Source organism: Mangifera indica, chromosome 2, assembly GCF_011075055.1.
Source record: "Mangifera indica cultivar Alphonso chromosome 2, CATAS_Mindica_2.1, whole genome shotgun sequence".
NCBI classification, from domain to species: domain Eukaryota; kingdom Viridiplantae; phylum Streptophyta; class Magnoliopsida; order Sapindales; family Anacardiaceae; genus Mangifera; species Mangifera indica.
Genome location: NC_058138.1, coordinates 3,283,144 through 3,301,372, shown reverse-complemented (window position 1 = coordinate 3,301,372; position 18,229 = coordinate 3,283,144). Strand labels below are relative to the sequence as shown.

General features: G+C 30.6%; 2 protein-coding genes across 4 annotated transcripts; both read left to right on the top strand.

Moving 5' to 3' along the window:
• Nucleotides 1–1,231: 1,231 nt before the first annotated feature.
• On the top strand, nucleotides 1,232–5,839 carry LOC123209208 (isopentenyl-diphosphate Delta-isomerase I-like). Its single transcript, XM_044627069.1, has 6 exons — nucleotides 1,232–1,528; nucleotides 3,647–3,702; nucleotides 4,126–4,217; nucleotides 4,805–4,907; nucleotides 5,001–5,138; nucleotides 5,283–5,839. The coding sequence occupies exons 1-6, from the start codon at nucleotides 1,272–1,274 to the stop codon at nucleotides 5,534–5,536; spliced, it is 900 nt and encodes a 299-aa protein (XP_044483004.1). The 5' UTR covers nucleotides 1,232–1,271; the 3' UTR covers nucleotides 5,537–5,839.
• A 2,744-nt stretch (nucleotides 5,840–8,583) lies between these two features.
• Nucleotides 8,584–17,845, top strand: LOC123207616 (putative 4-hydroxy-4-methyl-2-oxoglutarate aldolase 2). Of its 3 annotated transcripts, none has more exons than XM_044625090.1 (3): nucleotides 8,590–8,740; nucleotides 9,810–9,847; nucleotides 17,130–17,845. In XM_044625090.1, the coding sequence occupies exon 3, from the start codon at nucleotides 17,142–17,144 to the stop codon at nucleotides 17,640–17,642; it is 501 nt and encodes a 166-aa protein (XP_044481025.1). In that variant the 5' UTR covers nucleotides 8,590–8,740; nucleotides 9,810–9,847; nucleotides 17,130–17,141; the 3' UTR covers nucleotides 17,643–17,845. The 3 variants fall into 3 exon arrangements, with proteins under 3 accessions (XP_044481013.1, XP_044481025.1, XP_044481018.1); XM_044625083.1 differs by lacking the exon at nucleotides 9,810–9,847 and adding an exon at nucleotides 9,641–9,670; XM_044625078.1 differs by lacking the exon at nucleotides 9,810–9,847 and having other exon boundaries at nucleotides 8,584–8,740.
• The last annotated feature ends 384 nt before the right edge of the window (nucleotides 17,846–18,229 follow it).

Sequence of the window (18,229 nt, the reverse complement as noted above, 5' to 3'; positions counted from 1 at the left end):
TTACAGGAGATGACAACAAAACAGGACAAGATCGAATACTCTAATTCATATCTCTATTATTTTATGGGAGATCTTTCATTGTCTCCAACCCTATCTTATCCCTTACTTGCCAGAAAATTTTCTTTTCTTTCTCCTCGTAAAAAATATATTAAATTGAAAAATATTTATTTTAGACATGTAAGTTTTTTATGTATCTTAGAGTAAAACTAGACTCTGGATGATTGATAGAATGATATTTTATCTACTACCTCTCGACAATTAACTTTTATCCACTTCCAAGTAGCCTTACTGCTATAAAAACAAAAACCTCTCGAATTATTTTTATGGGTAATATTATGTATATTTATTTTAAATATATAAATATTATATATATATATATATATATATATATATATATATATATATATATATATATATATATATATATATATTCGACAATGAAAAATAAGCGAAATTAGCCATTTTTCAACTCAAACTTCTCATGCGTGAGCCAACTATTAATATGAGCCGAAATAATTTAAATTGAATCATATTTTAATTATTAAGAAATATATAAATCAAAATTAATAATACTAGAGCGGATCAATTGTATGATAATTACAGTATATAATATTTTATGGTTATTAATATTCTACGATACATAATACTTATAGTATAATATCAGATAGTATAAAAAATTACATATATTTTAAAGTGTATTGAAAATAAATATAATACTGTAAACATATTATATGATAGCTACATATTTTCTCAAATGATTCTTCTTTTTAAATCTGACTTTTTTTCTTTTTTGATTTTTCTTTTTTTCTTATATCACTGAACAACCAACTCTAGCAAATCGAGCTTAATCTTAAGCTAGCCATTCTAGATATAAACTAAGCTTGAGTTAATTCTTATTGATTCTCCACTTTACTCAATTTGAATCCATCTTTATGTTATAAATACCAAAATAAATAATTTAATTTGAACCAATTATACTAAATAAGTGAAACTTCGAATCCAAACCAACCCAACATCCACAGCCATTGAAACATGCTAGGATAAAGGTTGATCATGTTGAAGAGTTTGACCACAAAAACATTACCCATCCCCAAGGGGGTAAAATAGTAATCTCAAAGTAGACCCCACTTAAAACAATTATTACCATAAAAAGAGAAAATAAATAAATAAATAAATAGCAAAAAATTACTAAATTTATACAAAGAAATTAAATAAAGGGAAATCTGCTGTCTTTAATGATGTGGATTCGGTAACTTCCATTAATCCTCCTAATGTCTCGCCTCTTTAATCCCACTGCCATCAAGCTTTCTTCTTCCCTTCCGATCCTCTCTTCTTCTTATTCCTTTTCCTCCAAATCCCGTATTTGTTACTCTTCCAATTTTTCCCCTTCATCTGCTTTTTTCATTTCCAAGCCTCTCTGTTCATCGCCGACTCTCTTTGTCCGCCGCACCATGACCGACTCCGCCGCCTCCACCGCCGTCGATGCCAGCATGGACGCCGTCCAGAGACGCCTCATGTTTGAAGACGAGTATGCCCTTTTCTCCGTTTCTCGTTTCATCTTTGTTTCGGTGATCTCGTTTGAAATTGAATAGTTGTTTGAATGCGGTGAAAAATGTGATTTTTTATACTTTACTTGTTGTATTTCGTTATTTTCGTTAACTCTTTTATTAGTTTTTGTGTTCTGAGTAAAGTGTGTTCGATGTTTTCGAAAACACTTTTTGAAACCAGTAAAAAGCACTAAAGTTTACAGTTTTATTAATTTTTTCTTTTAACTTTAAACAAAACAGTCAGAGCTCTGATAATTTTTTGTTCCATTTTGTTGATAATTTTTTGTATAGCTTAAACATCTTGGTCAGGCCTGCTCTTCTTACTATAAAATTAGATATTATTTTGTTGATGCTCCTCTTCTTGAACTCTATCAAAGTAGAAACTCTGATAGACCTTCAAGAGGAGAAGCTCTTAGATTGCTTGGTTTTTTGTAAGTCTTGAAGTTGGTCTAGGTGTGGTTTCGCTATCCTTTCCCGTGAAGGATGAGCTTAAGTTGTTGTTTTTCTCCTCGTTTTTAGGACTTGTTTTTCTTTGTTAATATATTCATTTACTTACCCAAAAAAAAAAGTCAGAACTATTTTTTTTAAATAGTTTATTTATAGGGATTTTCATTTGTTTTTAGCTAATATTACGAAGCGTTTCCTTGATTGATGATTTATTTTATATGTTTTCAAAAACTGTAAAAATTCAATTTTTGATGTATTATTTTATGGATTTGTTCTATAGATAGCATACAGATGTGTGTTTCTAGTTGAAATGTTTTTGGAAAACAGTTGGAAATGGTTGATTTTAGGGGTGGATCCTGTCAGAGCTGACTTGTTCGAATCCCTCGAACGAGCAAACCTCAAGCTAGAGCTCCAGGATATCAGTCTATTTGATATCTGATGTATTATTCACCCTGTCAGTGACACTGTTCACCCCTCAACCTGTTGGTGATATTGTATATTAGTTTGAACTTGCTCAAGATTTGATCCAAGCTTGAGTCGGTCTCAAGCTTGACTTGGATCGAGTCCACCTTTAATTGTTTTCAATCCTATAATAATTATTTAAACTTTAATTAAATAAAAAAAATAAGTAAAGAGTGCTTAAATTTTAATTTTAATTTTTTTTTTTATTTCTATGGTGGATACATCTATAAATATATGAATTTGTATGTGTTTCTTGTTTCAGGTAGTTTTAAGTTTACGGCTTTTGGTTTCATTCTGTTACAGTAATGTCACTGGACCAAGTGGACATACTTCTCAATTTAAGTTTGGAACTTTCGATATAAGTTTAATGTTGAAAGTTAGAAGTAGGACACTGAATGTTTGATATAGTAAAAAGGTACCATGTTAAAACTTCGACCTAGTAATGATACCTGGACGATCAGATCTACTGAATAAACACAACACTGTTACCAAATAAATTGTCAAATTTACAAATTTTATGTTCAATGTTGCATAACTTTGTGGATGGATATGAAAAAAATAGTTAAGACTATGCTATATCTATGTTTGCTGGGGATTTTTTCTCCACGTAGTGATGTCTCAAATTTGATTCTTAGGTGACATTCCTTTTTTCTTCTGAAATTATAGTTGAAATTTCATGATGCTTCTCAATATGTTGATTTTGGTTCTCGAGAATTACACTCAGTTTGTGTTAGATAATTTTTTAGGAACTTGCATACACACAGCTTTAGGTTCAAGCACTAGCTTCACTGTTACAATGGTTGTATCTGTTTGAATTTTTTAGACCACCTATGCAGTTAAAAATGTCCTAATAAAACGAAATGTCCATTCTGAGTACAATAGAAATAGCATATTCTAAAGTAATCACCCAACTAAGTAATGTTGAGATATCAGTTCTTAATCATGCAATCATGTTCCAGTGAAAGAGCTTTTGCAAATTTGAGTAGTATTTGCATATTTGATTTTTCGTTTTCGGGTCAGAGGTACTCCAATTTGAATGCCACCTGTCTGGCCTTTTCTTTTTGCAGAAACTTAAGTTGTCTACTGTTTACTCCATGCTATTTTTTTTTTTTTTTTGTTTTTTCAGCAAGTTACTCCATGCTATATCAGTGCTACTTGTGTGCTGACATCTCATGATCTTGATTTGACAGATGTATTTTAGTGGATGAGAATGATCGAGTTGTCGGTCATGAGAACAAATACAACTGTAAGTAAATGTTTATATCGATCTCATGTAATGGTTATTATTTTTACTTGTAGTTCCTGATATGTTTCTTATATCCTGTGATGTTTCCAGTTTTATTGACATATTCTCAATGAACACAAAATAACTGAACTGTTGAAGCCTGTTTAATAGATGAATGAAAAGATGATTATGAATCTACCGTTCTTTCTCTACTCTTATACTTTCCTTGGCTTTTAAGCAGTGGACCAAAAGAGAAGAACTAGATTCTCCTGCGTTGGCTTGAAATCTTTTGTTTAGGCACCTTATATCTCACCTTCTTTTTCCATATGTGAACCGGGGGAGTGTTTTCCTCTTAATTTCCCTCCATTGGCTATCATGCTGCATTCTCCTCTATGTAAAATTTTGATGCATTTAAACAAAATTAATGCTGTTGAAAACCTGCAGGTCACTTAATGGAGAAGATTGAGTCTTTAAATCTGCTCCATAGAGCTTTCAGTGTATTTTTATTCAACTCAAAATATGAGTTACTCCTCCAGGTATGTATTTATCATTCCAGCATTTGTGTCAATACTCAGGCATCACAGTATCAAATTTTAAAGAGCGATACGACCATTTGGGTGATAATTTTTTGTTCTTGTAGATGTTCATTTGCAAAATTTCAGATTTTTACGGTGATGTAGAATCACATGTAGAGATACTTAATTGATAATTAGCGTAGGGTGGATAGCTGACACATTCTCAGTGGGGTGTTAGGATATATATGAAGATCGTGCTCTGATCCCCCCTATTTTTGACTGCTTCCAGCCAACTGGTCCACACCTGTATCTCCCATTTACACGTTTTTTAATAATCTTGGAGATTTATTTTGTTTTATGATTACATTTTTCTTTTCTTTTCTTTTTTTTTTTTTTGAATTTTACTATTAATTTTTCGATGAAATCATTTACTTTGAGCAATTGGTTTATCATCATTCACGTCAACCTGTCTGGTTTCTGCCAGTATTATGTGGCCAGCGTTCTGTTGAAACATCTTTCTGCTAGTTAGAATGTATGAACAAAAACTTTATTGGGAATATTTTGATTGTTATGATGATATGTCTTATTCTTTCTCGTTGTTTGGACAGCAACGTTCTGCAACGAAAGTGACATTCCCTCTTGTGTGGACAAACACTTGCTGTAGCCATCCTCTATACCGTGAATCTGAGCTCATCGAGGAGGATGCTCTTGGTATGTAAATTTACATGTTTTACTTGTGTATATGTATTTGTTGCTGCAATTTAGTCTCAATGGATTTGTTGTCTACTTTCATTTGCTTGTTAGGGGTGAGAAACGCTGCACAAAGAAAGCTTTTGGATGAGCTGGGCATTGTTGCTGAAGATGTGCCGGTTGATCAGTTCACCCCACTCGGTCGGATTCTCTACAAGGCACCTTCTGATGGCAAATGGGGCGAGCATGAACGTATTGACAACTTCATTTTTCATTTGCTTTAGAATTCAACTTTATTCATTGTTCAAGAATATCCTTGCAATGTAGATCTAGTTTAGCAATTTAGCATGTGTTCAGAACTTCATGTTAATTGTTATTTCTCTCCTTGTTTTTCAGTTGATTACCTGCTCTTCATTGTCCGAGACGTTAAAGTCAATCCGAATCCTGATGAAGTAGCCAATGTCAAATATGTAAACCGGGAACAGTTGAAGGAACTTTTGAGGAAAGCAGATGCCAGAGAAGAAGGTTTGAAGCTCTCACCATGGTTCAGACTTGTTGTAGACAATTTCTTGTTCAAATGGTGGGATCATCTTGAGAAGGGAACTCTCAAGGAAGTGGTTGACATGAAAACCATCCACAAGTTGACCTAAGAACTTGGGCCCATGCCTATGGTCTCAGCATACCAGCACCTTCATTCCAATAAATTTTGTCATTACAGAGCTTCAAGTAATTGCCATTACCTTCTTTCTTAAATGCAACTTTTCAAGTACTATTTACATGGTTACTTCATTCTAGAGGAACCTAAATTTTGTGTTTGGGGAAACAGACTGCATGATGCTTGTATTTGCACAGAATTTAGGGCAACAAACTAGTCGAGCCCGAATAACAGATTGCTTGAAGCTCGTGTTTGCGCTTAGGGTTGCAAACAAGTCGGGTTCAAGCTTGTTTTATAAGTTGGTTTGAGTATAAGAGCAACAAATCTCTAAAAAGTTTAAAATATTGCATTAGGTAATTTATATATATATATATATATATATATATATGAACATTGCTATGTGTACCTATTTTTTGTACACAATGATATGTCATTATATAATTAGATGATTTTAGAACATGTGTCATCATATGATAAGGAAATATCCAATCATATAATAACACATCATCTGTGTACATAAATTATGTATCAAAAATAGGTATACATAGTTTTATTGTATATATATATATATATATATATATATATATATATATATATATATATATATATATATATATATATATATATATAAAAGTTATGAATTTCTCTAAAAAAAATAATTTAGCTTTGTATTCAACTCAACTCAGATTCAAAAGTTTAATCAGTTTGATGAACTTATCTTGTTTATGGCAAGCAGCTTAATCTTTGAGCTTAAACTTAATCTAAGAATCAAGAATTGAAGTTGAGGGCAGGATGGTAACTTTGAAAGGCATATGTATAAGAGTAATAATATATGTATCATAATTATCAGTTTTTTACTATACATGGTATGTATCTTATGATATGATATGATATGATACAAATAGAAAATGATCTATATTATGAGATGTATCATAATTAATATGATAAAATAGATGTATTGTATAATATGATACGTATCTTATGATACAATATGTATTATTAATATAGATTGATATTTAGAGAAAATAATAATATAATAAGACTGTATATGTGATTCTAAATTTTTATAGGTGTTCGTAATATTTTTTTAAATAATGATATGTCTATTGTATTTTTTATTATTTTATTTCTTAGAAGTTGTATAATATGATATTCGATATATGATACGTAAAATTAAGGTTTTGATACACGATTTAACTACTATAATGTATATAATTTTATATACAAATAATGATATATTATTATATAATTAAATAATTTAAAATTAAAGATAAAATAATATTTAATTATATAATAATATATTATTATTTGTATATAAAATTTTATATATTTTTTATATAAATAATTTTATTGATGGCATGTATATGTAATTGACTTTTTTGATCTATTTTATTTATTATTTTAAATTGTTTGACGTATGGTATTATATTTTATTTATTTAAGATATTTGCTAATTCAGTGAAGTGGGATCACTTGTGACACCACGTCACCACCCACGTCGCTACCATTAGCATCACGCACCCCATCTAGTCCCATTGCATTTTTTTCACGTTTCTCACCTTGCACTAACGCGCGTGGGCATTTCATCACAATATTACATTTAATTTTTTTACTTATATTTTTTTCCAAAATTTTATTATAAAATATATATACAATAAATTTTTCATAAAGAGTTTACACAAAAATGTCTATGCCGTATTCTTCTATTCATACATGACAAGGAGACTCGCCCTGAGAGAAAGATTGAGTTTGAGATCCGTATGTATCGTATTAAGGTTAAATCATTAAATTACTCGGTATAATAATTATAAGACTGTTCATTAAATTTGAAATTTTATTTATGATGTATGATTAGTTTGATTTGAAAAAATAATTTATCTTAAATAGCATTTCTTATTACTAATATATATATATATATATATATATATATATATATATAGTAATGAGATTTCTATATTGCATATAATTTGATTTTTTTTTTTAAATTGCAATATGAGAAAGAAATTTAATGTCATCTTCTTGTATACATATTTTTCATTATATATATTATATGATACATATTTTTTTAAAATAATAAAAAATTATAATTATCATGTCATCTTCTCATAAAAAAATCACAAATACCATTTAAAAATTCTAAAATTTTTCATATACACCTCTATCGTATTTTCATTTTTCTAAAAATGTGAATTAATTTATATCGATAATATATTAAATCATATAATACAAATTATATCATACAATATATTTATTGTATCATATATTTATAGTATATTCTAAGATATATATCATTTTGGTATACTAATAATCATGATTTACATTGTAATGAAACTATCTATACTCACAATAAGTATTAAACTGTGTACTAACAATATCTTGTTATTATGTCATTAAGTAATTTTAAAATTGAGATACAATAACATCCGTTTAGATGATGACATCATAGTTATTTGTATTATACGACACATTACGTATCTTATGATACAATATGATACTGATAAAAATGATATGTGTCATAAAATTTACTTTAATTAATACGATACAATAGATGTATTGTATAAAATGATACGTATCTCATGGTACGATATATATTACCAATACAGATTAATGCACTTTTTTAAAAAAAGATAATATAATATAGGTGTATATGAAAGATTTTAAAATTTCAAATATGTTCGTGATTTTTTTAAAATAATGTGCCAATTATATTTTTTACAAATTATATTATATGATACGTATGATATGATATAATATTTGATATATGATACATAAAATTAAGTTTTTAAAACACAATATAATATATAATTTGATTATTATAGATGATACATCATCACTAATACACTATTTATTACTCATTATTACTGTATATAATTTTACTATTTACACAAACAATTTTTCAACTATACTAGAATTTATATTATTTCTAAAATATTTGGGAAAATTGTTATTTGATTATAATTCGGGGTTTTGAAAAAAATAAATTGTAATTTATTGAATTATTTAATTTTCCTTTAATTATTGACATAAAGACAAAAATATCTCCACGCGCTTCACGGCAAAACTCAGACAGATTCGCGTCTCGTCTCTCTGCACGATCGTTCTTAGACCATCTATTTCATAAATCCAGTCTCTTCTCCACTTCTAACTTTACAGCACAGCATCTTCAATTCACTTACTCCTGTTCGCTCTTCGATCCAAGGTAAATTCAATCACCACCGTCAGATTAGCTCCGTCGTCTCTCACTTATTTCCGATTGATTTTTGCCTTCCATCATGATGTGAATCTCTCTTAGTTCTTCGTATCTTGATTGCTGACGTGCTCATGAATATAAATTTATATTGCCTTTTTAGATTTGAATTTGCATGTGTTTGGTAGCTAAATCAAGAAAAATTTTCCTGGAAAATTTTTTGAAATTTCTTGGAGAAAGTTATACGGAACCGTCACACTTGTAAGGTTGAAATGTATTCGTATCTTGATTTCTGACGTGCTCATGGATCTAAATTTTTATTGCTTTTTTAGATTTGAATTTGCATCTGTTTGGTAGATAAATTGAGAACAATTTTCCTGGAAAATTTTTTGATATTTCTTGGAGAAAGTTGTACGGAACCTTCACACTTGTAAGGTTGAAGTGTATTCGTATCTTGATTGCTGACGTGCTCATGAATCTAAATTTTTATTGCTTTTTAAGATTTGAAATTGCATCTGTTTGGTAGATAAATTAAGAATAATTTTCCTGGAAAATTTTTTGAAATTTCTTGGAGAAAGTTGTACGGACCTGTCACACTTGTAAGGTTGAAGTGTATTCGTATCTTGATTGCTGACGTGCTCACGAATCTAAATTTTTATTGCTTTTTTGGATTTGAATTTGCATGTGTTTGGTAGATAAATTAAGAATAATTTTCCTGGAAAATTTTTTTAAATTTCTTGGAGAAAGTTGTACGGAACCGTCACACTTGTATGGTTGAAATGTATTCGTATCTTGATTGCTGACGTGCTCATGAATCTAAATTTTTATTGCTTTTTTAGATTTGAAATTGCATCTGTTTGGTTGATAAATTAAGAATAATGTTGCTGGAAAATTTGTTGAAATTTCTTGCAGAAAGTTGTACGGAACCGTCACACTTGTAAGGTTGAAGTGTATTCTTATCTTGATTGCTGACGTGCTCATGAATCTAAATTTTTATTGCTTTTTTAGATTTGAATTTGCATCTGTTTGGTAGATAAATTAAGAATAATTTTCCTGGAAAATTTGTTGAAATTTCTTGCAGAAAGTTGTACCGAACCGTCACACTTGTAAGGTTGAAATGTAAGTCTGTCACCACATGCGTTTGCAAATTTTTCAATCCAAACAGCAATTTAGAAAACTTTAATGTGCACTTATAATGAGCATTACTTGTGATAATGTGGTGATTTAGTGTTATTTATCTTAATTTAAGATCATCTAATCATTTATGACCTAAATTAAAACTCAAAGTAAGGGTACATAGTTTTGTTTGGTAAAATAAGCTTTGAGAATTTTTGAAGCTGTTATTTGGATGGAACAGTTCCATGGAGTGACTTATTGAAACATCGCACTTGTAACATTGAAATGTAAGCTTGTCATGTGTGACACTTCCAGAATTTTTGCTGGAAGATTTTTCTAACCATGGAAAATTTTCAGGAGCTTCTTCTAGAAAAATTTCCAAAAGGAGCAAGATAATTTGCATTAATAATGAGTACCAATTTGTATACCAATAATGACGTATTATCATGTGATTAAATTTTATTTTAATTCTAATTTAAAATCATACAATTACATATGATATATTATCATTAATACATATATTGTATTCATTATTAGTGCACATAATTTTACTGTTCCAAAAATTGCATATTTATAACATTGAAACAGAGCACAGGAAAATTTTTCATCTTATATGTTATTTTGTTTGTAGATCTCATGAATTCATTAATATAATTACATCACACTCCTGTTACACTCTTTTGGAAGTTTTACTACAAATTTTTTGAAAATTTTGCTTAGATGGAAAAGGAGAATGTTTATAATTTCTGTTATTTTGTTCATAGATTTCGTGCATTTGTTACTTTAATTGTGTGTATGAAACATGTAATAGAATGTTCATGAATTGGAACTGTCAAATTTGGCACTATTATTATTGAACATCAGCTTGTAAGTTGATGTTTAATGTTACTGGTGTTATATTCAAAGGTACTTGCCTGCTATTAATGTTATTTTAAGTGGTTCGACAAGATTTTTCGGATTATTCTACAGTGTAGGAAGATGATGGTGTATGAAGACTAGAAAGGAAATATTTGTTTAGATTTTTTGTACACATTTCATTAGTTTCATGTAGTATAGTAGTCACAGAATGTTTCCATAAAATGGAATCATGGAAATGTGGCAGTAGTAGTATTATTGAACATAAACTAGTAGTGAGCATGATTATTCATTACTGCTGTTCAAATTAATTTTTGGCAGGAGTTTTTTAGTTAAATTCTTGAAATTTCAGTCAGACTTGTTTTTAGAAACTTCCTAATGCAGTTAAAAATCTTGTAGATGAATCATCATGTTCAAATTGTATCTTGCTAGATTTAATAACGGGAAATTAGAAAAAATAGGCAAAAGTAAAAGGGTTTAAGAAAAATTGCTCAAAAAATTCAGATTAAAGCAAAAATGTCTAGTTTTTGTAAAATGTCGAAATTGCTCATATATAAACACAACAAATTCTCTTTGTTCCCACTGTAAGTTTACTGTTTATAAACATGGGAAAATTCGAAATTTTCCCCTGTCCTACTGTCGATCTGATTTTTTACGATTTTCGTCGTTTTCGACGGCCAAAAATGGCACAGGACGTTAGCATATCTTCCGTCATCTTGTTTAAATCAAGTTATTGTTCATATTATTGAGATTTGAGTAAGATTTTGCGGTTTGAAACTTTAGGATTTCGATTTTGAACAACGCTTAAAATGTTTTGATTCTTAGTTGATTTCATTGAATTTGTTGAGGGGTTTTGTGTTATGTCCTATGTAGATTTGATTTGTGCTGAAATTGGAGGCCGAAACGATGAATTTTGGCCGAAAATCTCTTTCGAAACGTTCGACAATCCGACAGTGTTTCCCACTGTCGGACGATTTCTCCCATTGTTGACAGTGGGTTAGGCGGCTTAATTAGTGTTTTCAAAATATTAGGGAGCTGTGTGAGAGTCTTCATTCCACTGTGGACGTTTTTGAAATTTGTCGTGGGATTGGGGGGAAATTTAACGTTTTCAAAATTTTAAAGGGAGGAGGAACAGGGGGAGATCTACGGGGGTCCATGTGAAGTTTTACACTAAACAGTGGGCAGGCCTTGAGTTTTTTAAAATTATTGAGTTTATATGAGACAGACTTTAAATAACCATAACTTTTGATCAGGGAGGAGTTACGGGGCCTGTAATATATCAAATCGAAGCTTGTTTCGAGCTCTATAACGACAATCAGCTTTGCTAATTACACCGAATTTGGAGGCCAAAATAAGACTGTTTTAATGTGTATTATGCAGTTTTATTATTTTATCAAATTTAAGATTTTCGATTTTTATGATTTTGACTTTGTTTGTGATCGGACTAGACTTTTTTCATATGACATTTTCAAATTTAATATTTGTAATTATTATATGCTTTTTTAGACACGTTTTATGATGTAATTACAAAATTTTTGATCGATTTTTTGGTTTTCTCGTTCATAAGCTATTTGAATGTGTAGTTTTATAAATTTAGATCTGTTCTTTAGATTTTCGAGTAGTTTTAAAAATTTCTAAGGTATTTCTTTACTATCAAACGTTAGATGAAATAAAGAAATACTCAAACAACTTATTCTAACAAATATAAAATGAAGAAATAATTTGTACTAAAGTTATTATATCATATATCAATACAATTACACATTTGAAACAATAATAAAAATACATCAGTTACATGTAATTGAAGTGTAACAATAATGAATCATATAACTAACAAAACTGATTCCACCGAATGTCAAGATCTTGTCCCTTTGTCTTTTTTAGATGAACGTTGTGAGGTAGAGGTTGGCACGGGTGCTGTGCTTTTACATTGGATTCGTACGTGTCCTGGTTCATGGCAACGGTTACAAATCCTTGGTGTTACATTTTCTCCCTACGAAGGATGTCGATTTCTATTGGAGGGACGACCCGGACGACGATTATCGAGAAGGGGGCAGAATAACCATTCCTTCTGGTGAGTGCAACCAATCAGATTGATTTTCAAGAGGATTGATATAGGTTTCTGATATATTACACAGTAGATATCAATCCGAAAGAATAGATGAACCCATACATTGACATTTATGAGCTTTATATATCGTGCAACGACGATGACATGTTTGCACGAAATACGTGAAAGCTGAAACTTTCTACATGTGTAAGACATTTCATCGAAGTCTACAATACCTATGAATCCACCAAAATTGACAACCTGATACCGAGTTTGTGTAATAGGTTGAATCTCCAAACGTGCAGACTTTGATAGACGATTGTTGATCTTCGCCTCTGCCGAAGGGGTGACAAAGTTAGGACATTCGTCTGTAATTTGAAAAAATATTAACAACACATTTGGTAATATCCAAAACTAAAGAAAAAAAATACACGAGAAAAATTATTTAATTAATAACGATTTGATACTTACTTGCATGGTTTTTTTCTCTCATAAAACCATCGTTGCATGGCACCACGAATGAGCTCTAGGAGCATTGTGATGGGTATCTCTGACAAGGGCATTAAATGACTCAGTAATGTTAGTGGTCACGATGTTGTAACGATGTTCCGGAAAGTATGCTTTACTCCAATGTTTAAATTTGACATCACGTAGATAAGTTCTAGCTTGACGGTTCATTAAGTCAAAAGATTGCATCATTGCCCCAAATTCTGATTTTGTGTATAATTTTATGGTTTTCCAATATACCCCCGTAAACTATAAGATGGAAAAAATTATGAGAACTGATTATAATTTAAATGTATGAAAAAGATAAACTGTTACAATTTTAATTACTTGTTTAAACATTATACCTTTGAGTCTCGTTTATACTTTGCCCGCATGTTACATAGAAGATGATGACAACATCTATGGTGGACATCTGGAAAGATTTCAACCATTGTCGAGTATATAACATGATGTCGATCTGAGATTATTGTCAACTCAGATAGGTCATAGACACATTCTTTAATCCTCCGGAGAAACCAACACCACGTGTCATGATTTTCTTTTTTACGGACACTGAAACCAATGAGATATATCTGATTATTACCATCAAGAGCCACAACAATGAATAAATGCCTCATATATCAACCTTTAAGGAATGTAGCGTCAATGTAAATAAATGGGCGGAGATATTCTCTGAATGCACAAACAGAACATCCTAATGCCATGAAAAAATTTTTAAATCGATGGTCATCATCCGTTTCAATAGCAGTAACGGTGCCCGAATTAGTTCGCTGTAGATTGTAGCAATAATCTGGTAAAAGCATAAATGATTCCTCCGGTGAGCCCCTCAATGAATTTATAGCCTAGTTTCTTGTCCGTCAAGCCTGTGAGTATGAAATATTAATTTTATATCGGTCGACGATGTCTACAATTATTTCCTTAGGTCGATAAATACGATCAATCATCACAAATTTTGATATCATTAATTGATCGAAAGCTAGAGCCCCAATTTGTCTGTGATGTGACATGATTTGATCAACTGAATATGTGTGGGTAGGATTCATAAAGTTGATCCTCCACACTTCATCGACTGTGGACTTGGTTGCATGTATATACCACTCACAATTTTCAGCTTTGCACTTAATTTTCCATCGTTTCTTGTCAGACTTTTTTACACCGAATTGAAATCTTTTAAGTAAGGCGAATTGCTTCACAGCGTCTTTCAATTGAACTTTATTATGAAAAATATCACCAACCTTTATACCATTCTCCTTTCGGATCGATCTGGAATCACCTGATGATGTTGATGGTTGTGAAAAAAATCAGAAAACAACCTAAATGGATCAGTGGGGGCATTGTCAAAAAATGGCCCAGAATAATTTCTACCACCTGAAATAGGATCTTCAAACTGCAAACTATCCATACCCTCGATAACTGATATCATATACTCAGGCTCTATATCTTCCGAAGAAATATCAGACATATCATTTCCATCAAAGTCACTCCAGTCGAGAACTCTATCTTTTTCTCCATGAGCCTATGAGTTTGCAATGTACAATTGACCATTATTAAAATCAATCAAGTTTTTCAAATCGTATTCTTTTTTGACCCCACTACTTTCTTCTTCATCTACATCTTCTTCCTTCTGCCCTTCAATTAGGGTACATGTAACAAAAATAGGAATACATTCCTGTAAGTACTGAGACATATCAATAAGAACCTGAACATCTTCATCATTTTGGATCTGTACGGGACAGTCGAGCTCAATTTTTCTTGACTTCATTGATAGTTGAAGGGAGTTTTTTATTTGATCAATACTGCAAGACTCCTTCAAAAGCTCAATAAATCCCTCGAATGTTGTTTCATAGGAGATTTTAATCAATTGTTTGACTCCTCCAACATATTTAATTGTATTGTTGCCACCTTGAATCCATTTTCTCTAATAACGAACCGATGCATAACCATCTATTTTAATTATCAATCCTGTAATGACAAATTTTTGAAAATAATTATTTATTTATAATAAAAAATCTGTAATAACTATGTAAAAGTTGAAATACCCTAGAATGACAACAATAAAAAAATTCATAAAAAATTTAAAAAATATGAGTCAATATATCCTAAAACGATGAAATTCGAAAAAACAGAACTGAAATTCGAATTTTAAAAGTTGAAATACCCTAGAATGATAACAATTAAAAAATTCTTCAGAAATCTGAAAAATATGAGTCGATATATCCTAAAACGGTGAAATTTCAAAAAATGAAACTGAAATTCAAATTCTAAAAGTTGAAATACCTTAAAATGGTAACAGTCAAATTTTTTTTCGAAAATCTAAAAAATACGAGTCGATATATTATAAAACAGTGAAATTCGAAAAAATGAAACTAAAATTTGAATTCTAAAAGTTGAAATACCCTAGAACGACAACAATAAAAAATTTCTTTATAAATCTGAAAAACACGAATCGATATATCATAAAACGATGAAATTAAAAAAAATAGAACTGAAATTCGAAATCTAAAAATTGAAATACCCTAGAATGACAACAATCGAAAAATTCTTCGAAAATCTAAAAAATATAAGTCGATATATCATAAAACGGTGAAATTCGAAAAAACGGAACTGAAATTCGAATTCTAAAAGTTGAAATACCCTAAAATGACAACAATCAAAAAATTCTTCAAAAATCTGGAAAATACGAATCGATATATCCTAGAACGATGAAATTCGAAAAAACCTAAGATTTCATTTATAATACTCTTACAATGTTTAATATCAAAATACCCCCAATTTTAATAACATTTCATTTGACCCTTCAATTATCTCTTCCTTTATTTAACACCCTTGTATGTTGTGTTATATCAAAGCAATATCTATCTATTCTTAACATGTTATATAAATATTTTATATATTGTATAATATCAGAAAAACCTCATATTTGTCTAAAATTATTTTAACCCTCATATTTGTCTAACATTACATTTAACATCTATATTATAACATATAAACTAGATTTAATAAATAAAATTAAGTTTTTAGACTAAGATTGGTATAAATACTTTTTTTTGATGAATAGTTTTTTTCGAATCGAATTTAAAAATACGAACTTCTTTCTTCCGAACAAAACCCTACTAATTGATCTTGAATAAAAATGAGAGTGAGAGTGAGTGTTTGAGTGATATGAGAAGTGTGTGTAATAAAAATGAGTTATGAGGGTTTATATAGATAAGAGGAAGGATAATTTTGATATTTTAGAAAAAGTTATGAAATAAAGAAATATCAAAATGCCCTTACAATGTTTAATATCAAAATATCTCTCTAATTTTAATAAAATTTCATTTAACCCCTTTTAGTGAGTGAGGAGGGTTTACATAAATAAGGGGAAGGGTAATTTTAGTATTTTAGAAAAAGTCATAGGCATTTTTGCTTAAAAATAGTGAATTTAGACATTTTTACTTGAAAATAGTGACTTTTGATATTTTTGCTTAATGGGAGAGTATTTTGGGCATTTTTTATAATTTCCCTTTAATAACCTACAGTAACTTTTCAATTTACAGTCCTTATCTGACTCCTTTCTACCGTCTTTCCCTGCATGTTCTTCTGAGTTATAATCATGATTCACCTTATTTGTTACAATTTCACAATGTTTTTCATTTTGTTTAGTGAAATTATGTCATGCAAAACATTTGGGGCTATATGTAATTAGTGTCATGCTGACATTTGCTATGTCCCTTAAAATTCAAACTCATAGTCTTTTGTGATGTTGTGTTCTTCTTCTTCCAGGAAGACTGCAAATCCTACTTTTTATCTTGGTCATTTAATTGAAAATTCTTGTTGGCTTTGCAAATTTGTGGTGTTAGATAGAAATTTGATGCTTTTCCTTTCGTGAAGGTGCTTCGATAAATGGCATTAGTTACAACTGCTGAATTTTGTGATGCAAACCCACAGCTAATTGTTAGTGGTGAACTCCGGGCAATTCAACCTATTTTTCAGATATACGGCCGGCGCCAAGTCTTCTCCGGACCGGTAGTTACTGTCAAGGTTTTCGAAGACAATGTTTTGATCCGTGAGTTTCTTGAGGAGAAAGGCAATGGCAGAGTTCTCGTCATAGATGGGGGTGGGAGTCTGCGGTGTGCTATTCTGGGTGGCAACCCTGTTGTACAAGCACAAAACAATGGATGGGCAGGAATAGTCGTGAATGGCTGTATCAGAGATGTTGACGAGATCAATGGCTGTGATATCGGCGTGAGAGCTCTTGCCTCTCATCCGATGAAAGCCAACAAGAAGGGGATCGGCGAGAAACATGTGCCGATAACCATCGGTGGAACAAGGATCTGCGATGGGGAATGGCTCTATGCAGACACCGATGGCATCTTGATTTCTCAAACAGAGTTGTCTGTCTGAGTCTGTTCACCAAAATCGCAGGTCGTGCCCCACAGTAAGCATGCTGTGCCCTCACTCGTATTGTCGTGCTTAATAAATAGCTTATGCTTTTATGTGATGAGGGGTAGTTTGTTAATGGCATCAAGTGTTTGTTTCTGGTATTCATTCTGGAGTTGATTGTGATAAGAATAATTTATTTAAGTGTTTCTATGTTCCTATTTTCATTTCATTTCGATGACAAATTACTACCTAATCAAAGTAAAATACAATGAGTAAAAAAGAGGTTAAACAATGTTGTAGAGTCGTGTTCAATCCAAGTTGCCCAAGCTCGAATTTGAATTTGGACTAAACGAGCCAAAGGTTAAACTCGTTTTTAAAAAACAAACTAAATTCAAATCTATCTAAACATTCGAGTTTGAATCAATTTGAATTGAATTTAAATAAAATATTTTTTAAGCCAAATTAAAATCTTAGCTCATCAAACTCGAATTAGTTCTCTTAGGTTCAAGTAGAACTTAGGCTAAATTCTTTGGAATTTAAACTGGATCTTGTTCAGATTCGGTTCAAATCAAATCCAACTTTAACCATGATTTTTTTGCTTGGTTAAC

What these genes read in the sequence shown, in the direction of transcription:
- LOC123207616 (XM_044625078.1), top strand. Translation starts at nt 17,142, where the DNA reads ATGGCATTAGTTACAACTGCTGAATTTTGTGATGCAAACCCACAGCTA.
- LOC123209208 (XM_044627069.1), top strand. Translation starts at nt 1,272, where the DNA reads ATGTCTCGCCTCTTTAATCCCACTGCCATCAAGCTTTCTTCTTCCCTT. An exon ending in CGCCTCATGTTTGAAGACGA is followed by an intron (nt 1,529 to 3,646) that starts GTATGCCCTTTT and finishes TTGATTTGACAG; the next exon opens with ATGTATTTTAGTGGATGAGA. An exon ending in CAAATGGGGCGAGCATGAAC is followed by an intron (nt 5,139 to 5,282) that starts GTATTGACAACT and finishes CTTGTTTTTCAG; the next exon opens with TTGATTACCTGCTCTTCATT.